The sequence below is a fragment of the Syngnathus scovelli genome, chromosome 11, assembly GCF_024217435.2.
Source record: "Syngnathus scovelli strain Florida chromosome 11, RoL_Ssco_1.2, whole genome shotgun sequence".
Taxonomy (NCBI): Eukaryota; Metazoa; Chordata; class Actinopteri; order Syngnathiformes; family Syngnathidae; genus Syngnathus; species Syngnathus scovelli.
In genome coordinates this window covers 13,795,062-13,801,213 of record NC_090857.1, presented here as the reverse complement: position 1 = coordinate 13,801,213, position 6,152 = coordinate 13,795,062, and the positions used below count along the sequence as shown (strand labels likewise).

The 6,152-nt window shown below is 49.4% G+C and overlaps 1 protein-coding gene across 1 annotated transcript; it reads right to left on the bottom strand.

The window, feature by feature from the left end:
* Positions 1-553: 553 nt before the first annotated feature.
* mkrn2os.2 (MKRN2 opposite strand, tandem duplicate 2) lies at positions 554-6,055 on the bottom strand. The gene is given in 4 exon segments (XM_068652460.1): positions 554-4,841; positions 5,011-5,181; positions 5,252-5,301; positions 5,616-6,055. Coding segments are annotated over 4 exon segments (633 nt in total). The 5' UTR covers positions 5,825-6,055; the 3' UTR covers positions 554-4,638.
* Between the last annotated feature and the right edge of the window lie 97 nt (positions 6,056-6,152).

Genomic DNA, 6,152 nt, shown 5'->3' with positions numbered 1-6,152 from the left:
ATCCAAAAAAAAAATTATAATAATCTGACAATGACATGTTTTGCTGTCATATGGGCATCTATTCTTTCTTTCTCTGTATGAGCATAAGCAGTCAAAGAGGAGGAAGCTTGTCATGCTAAAAATTTGGCTTTTCCTCTGCTCCTTCCTCCACCCTTTGATTGATATTGTTTTGCAAAACAAGTGTCCTCGTCTCCCACAGTTCCAACAGTTGTCTGAATCTGATCTCAATCCCTTTATCAGCGTCTCTGGGCCACTGCATGTTTTTTGTAAACCAAGCAGTGTCCGCTTCCACCAAGTGTTTCCTCGCCCAATTGCCGCAAGAGATTTACCGTTCTTATTTCCCATCTTAATTTCAGTAGTTTAAGGTTTTACAATTTTTTTTTCAATTTTATTTTTCTTTGAGGATCCTCAATGCAGGTTTAAATTGACCTTTCGACAGATTACTAGCCTGTTTTATTGCCGTGGATCAACGCTAGAACTGCTTCTTAGTCAATTTATCCTACCAGTCACACACTCAATCACACAAGTTATCCCTGCCTACGCGAAGTCCTCCTTTTAAAAAAAAGGAGCTGCTTCATCCAGTGAGGGGACTCTACAACACCCCCCACCTTCCCTGGGAACTAAAGACAAAAGTCCTTGTCCCCAGCCCTGCCAACGCGAAGTCCTCCTTTTTTTTTTTTTTTTTTTTTTTTTTTTAAAAAGGAGCTGCTTCATCCAGTGAGGGGACTCTACAACACCCCCCACCTTCCCTGGGAACTAAAGACAAAAGTCCTTGTCCCCAGCCCTGCCAACACGAGGTTGTACTCCTTAGAACAGTAGTCGTCAAATAATGATTCACGGAGGTACTGAGATTTTAAAACAGTTTGAGAACCACTGCTCCAAAAGAGACACCTCATCCAGAGGGGGACTCTACAACACCCCCTCCTTCCACAAAACTTATTCCTGTGCACTTCTTCCTTTTTACGCGTTTCACAAACAACACCACAATCACACAACTTCAGGCCTTTAACTTACTTGTCCCCTGGTTCGTTGCACTGCCGGGTCCCGTCAATCCACCTCTGTCAGACGAAGGCAGACCCAAGATGCTGGCCCAGCGAAGAATTCTCTTCCCAGGACTTTCTCCTCCAGGTCCTCTTAATGGACGCTGGCTTGTCGACAATGCAGCACGTCCTCCTTCGTCAGCCAGATAGCGGGTATGAGGGATCCGGGTCACAGCACCAAAATGTTAGAGATTTTCTCACTCCAACTTATTTTGCAAGAACCACACGGGAGACAGGCAAGTTCTTTTAGACACCTGCAGGTGGAGAGTTCACTCGCTCCAGAATGAAGTCTGAAAAGTCTCCTTCCTGCAAGGGCATATTCATTAGGAGGAACAGAGTGGGGGTGAAAGTGGACAGGTTTGGTGAACCCCCGGCCTCTGGTAAGATAAGAGCAGGGGGTGTTTTACGATGTTGTGGGAACCAGAACAACTTTGATTGCTTCCTCTGCAGCTGGTCACTCAAGCAGAGGAAGCAACCACTTTAGTTTACTACGTTGTGAGAGCAAGACAAGATTGGTTAATCATTATAGTCTACATTCCAACATAATCCTATGATAGATAACCTGGAAAACCCTAACAGGCGAGTTTATGGAAAATTGAATTGGAGATTTTACAATAGGTCATGTTGACAAGTATGTCCAAATGTGAAGAGTTACTATTAGGAGTCAATGTTTGCCTGCACACTAACATACTAACTTGCAACAGTGCCGCACGCTACGCAGAAGGGGGTAGCGAGTTCAGGGCCCTAACAGCCTGGAGAAAGAAGCTGTTGGCGAGTCTGGTGGTGCGGGAGCGCAGGCTCCTGTACCTCTTCCCAGAGGGCAGAAGGTCAAACAAAGAGTGAGCCGGGTGACTCACATCTCTGGCAATTGAGGTTGCCTTGTGGGCGAGATGGGAGGTGTAAATGTCCTTCAGGGAGGGGAGCGAAGGACCAATAATCTTACTAGCCGTATTCACTATGCGCTGCAGGGCCTTCAAGTTCTGTTCAGCGCAGTTACCACCCCAGACAGCGATGCAACTGGTGAGGACGCTCTCAATGGTGCCACGGTAGAATGTAGACAGGACTGCCTGAGGAGCACATGCACGCCTGAGCTTCCGCAGGAAGTACAGGCGGCGCTGAGCTTTCTTTGCCAGTGACGAGGTGTTTGCGGACCAGGAGAGGTCCTCACTGATGTGCACCCCCAGGAACTTGGTGCAGCTCACCCTCTCCACCACAGCACTGTCGATGATCAGCGGCAGGTGTGTTGTGTGTCCCTTCCGGAAGTCAACAATGATTTCCTTGGTCTTATTGACATTCAGCAGGAGGTTGTTGTCCCTGCACCACGTGGTCAGAAGGTCAACTTCTGACCTGTACCGAGTCTCGTCGCCCTTCGTGATGAGACCCACCAGAGTCGTGTCGTCAGCAAACTTCACTATGCGGTTGTCGCTGTAGGTCGCAGAGCAGTCATGCGTCAGCAGGGTGAAGAGCAATGGACTGAGCATGCAGCCCTGGGGGGCCCCCGTGCTCAGCGTGATGCTGGCGGAGATTTTGTCGCCAACACGCACCACCTGAGGCCTCTGACAGAGGAAGTCCAGTAGCCAGTTGCAGAGGGAGGTACTGAGGCCCAGCTCATCGAGTTTGGAGATGAGTCGCTGCGGCACAATGGTGTTGAAGGCAGAGCTGAAGTCCACAAACAGCAACCTCACATATGAGTCCTTTGTCTCCAGGTGGGTGAGGGCCGAGTGGAGGGCAGAGCAGATGGCATCCTCAGAGGACCGCTTGGCACGGTACGCAAACTGGAAAGGGTCAATGGTGGGGGGGAGAACGGACTTGATGTGCTCCATGACCAGCCGCTCAAAGCACTTCATGATGATGGGCGTCAGTGCCATGTGTTTGCAATTGAGGATAAAATTCCTCTCACCTGAAGGGGTGGTACAGACTCGAGGGTCTGGAACTGGTAAGTGATGAGTTCTGACCGGAACCATGGCTCAATGATCAATCAGGGGCACCATCGACAACAAAACGGTGTGATGGAGAAAGCCCATTTCAGTGATATGGTCAGACAAGACAGAACTAGTATCGAACAGCAAGACTTTGGACGATTTGACGTGTGACGACTTTGAGCTCACCCGACGGGGTGACGAACTAGGTGGACAGTGACCAATTGTTTGACGCTTGAACGTGTTTGCGACAATAGCACGCTCTGCTTTGTTTTTCTGTATGACTTGATTTTTTTGCAGCATCAGCCACCAGCCAAGGAGCGGATTGCGCGTTGCTTGCGTAACTTGTTTTCCTTCTTGCAGGTTGTCGATTGCATTCGTGGAAAGTTTGTGTTGGATTTACAAGAATATGTTAACCCTTGCCCTTTTGGTTTTTATGATGAACTTGTTGATGACGTGGTTTTCAGGACATGATCCGCGGGCGCCAGGATTCATTTTGTGACTGTTTTTATTTTGATACTTGATGTCTGTTTTTGTGTGTACAAATGTCCGCTGTCAGCCGGGCTATAAGCTCACTGACAGGAGTGCGATGATTTTTGTTTGTGTTGCCGAGTGTGTGTGGTGGACAGTCAAGTTTCAAGGACTTGGGGTGATGGTCCCGGGGCCCAGATGGTAACTAGAGGTTCCGCGGGCCTGGCTACAATGAGTGTGGTGATGAGAGGGGACGCTTTGCAGGTTCCTTTTGACACGTAATGACACATTGGGTGAATGTGTCAAAGGGGGGGAGTGGTAAAATAGAAATGGGTGAGTAGGTTTCAATTTGTAATTGTGATATACAAAGTTTTTTTCCAAATTCACTTGCTTTCAAGCTTTAACAGGACATGCCAGAATTCACCCAGCGGTGATGGAAGGAGCAGAGGAAGACCAGTGACATCTGGTTGTGGTGTGGAGATGACAAATTATAGGATCGCTTGCCGAAGAATGCATCAGGTATCTGTGCCCTCGTGTCGTTGATAATGCCTGTGGTGGTTGTCCCCATTGAAATACAGAATCTCAATTGGAACCTGGAGTCCCCACTGGTGGGGCTCCTGAAGCAAGCAAAAAGAGACGTTTTGCCCCGTGGTTGAGCGACGACGATCCAACATATATTGACACTATAGGCGTGCCCCGGGGTGTGCCAGATAAGTATAAACTCGTTAATCAAGTGTCCTCGGGATTCGAAAGTATCTTCCTATGGATCACCCCCAATAAAAATGTAGACCGTATTAATTACGTTCATTACAATGTCCAACGACTGGGTAATTATACAGCTGAATCATTTGCCGCAGTTCATGATCAATTGGCTGCAACGTCGTTAATGGCGTTCCAAAATAGAATTGCGTTGGACATGCTATTGGCTAAGGAACATGGTGTGTGTGGAATGTTTGGTGATCCATGTTGTACTTTCATCCCAAACAACACGGCACCAGGAGGCCGACTGACCAGGGCGTTGCAAGGACTAAGGACACTGAACAAAAAGATGAAAGATCATTCAGGCGTACACACCGATATTTGGTCTGATTGGATGAAAACGTTCGGAAGCTGGAAAGGCCTCATCATGTCTGTGCTTGTTGCTGTAGCTATTTTTACTACAATTATGATTTTATGCGATTGTTGTTGTATTCCATGTAATAGGTCACTCATCTCTGGGCCACGTGAAATTGTTGCTGTCAAAGGCGTCGGCGCAGCGCCGCGTACTCACACAATCGGCTGACGGCGGATGCGATCAGGGTGCACGTGAAGGCGTCTCTGCTCACGCAACCTCTGGTGAGGCCCTCCGCCACCAACACGCTGTTCACAAACTCCACGCAGAATGTCAGGCAGTTGTGTGTCTTTGCAGAAACTGAGCAGAAATGCAGCAGCGGCAGCCCGAGGTAAATGCCACAGTGCAACCAAAGACACAAACTCAATTTACATGCGAAGAAGATCCGAGCTCACTAGGGACCACGGGCTTTGTCCGAGCACCTTCCCACTGAGAGGCACCCCGAGTCTCTTCATTGGGGCGTGTGCGCACCTGTGCCTGGTGGGGTCCAATTGGAGTGCGCATGAGAACCGCTCCAGATGCTGGTCCCACTGGGCCAGGAGGCGGAAGGCGTCGGGTCTGACAAGTGGGACGCTCACGCAAGCGCGCCAGCCGCTGCGGTCTTGGCGCATGCCTGCCCCCGTGTAGTTGTACACCACGCCTGCATGTGCACACCGAGACCTTCAGTGGCGACCACTCCATTCTCACAGCAACCTTGATTGTGAGCCCACCTGAAGTGTTAGCGATTCCTTCGTGAAGTTCCGATGTGCCATCAAAGCCTCTGAAAGACAACTGTATCATTTATTACCTTGGCCAAGATTTGCCTTTTCCACTCTGAGGGATTTTGTCAAGAACAAAATACTTTTTGTCCCGATTGCTTGTTTGTGGAAGCCACCCGTTCATTTTTACCTCCCCAATCACCCGCAGATATTTTGAAATAGAAATTCATGGCTATTGCAATGGAATTGGATTTGTGGATGCATATCTTGGAAGAAAAGGTTTCTTCATATTAACAATTGGCGCATTTTTGCTCGAGGCTCTGGCTCTGGCTCTGGCTCGATCTCTTCTCGTGTGTGTGTGTATGTGTGTGTGTACCAATCAGCGTGGCGGTCAGTGGATGCAACCAGGAGGCAGCAGGCCATCTTGTGCCCGTCAAGTAGCGGGTCCGGGATGCTGAGCGGTGCCTCCCGCAGGCATCTTCCTGCCAGGGGCCGGCCGCAAGCCGGACAAGCGGGAGGCACAGAGAAGCAGCAGACGTCCTTGAGGCACTCGTGCCGTACGCAGATCACGTCGGGCTCCTCCATGGATGCGGGCGGGAAGGCAAGTGTGCGCCAGCAGCACCTCACTGTCAACGCTTTTGTCTGAGCTGCGCCAGCCTTCAGGTGTTTAGTTTCGCCCAACTTTGATGGCCGGCTCAAATGATGTGACGCCTGTCATCAGCGATGTAGCCCATCTTTAGTGTGGTGCACAACACTGACTGATGACATCACTTCCGGCTCATTAGGATGGAATGATTGTACAAATGTTATCATATCCAAAGCATGGCAACAATCAAGCTAATCAGAAACTAGAGTAGCATGGAAAAGTACCGAGACACTTGTGACACGAGTGTCATGTGCACTCGAGCGTCAA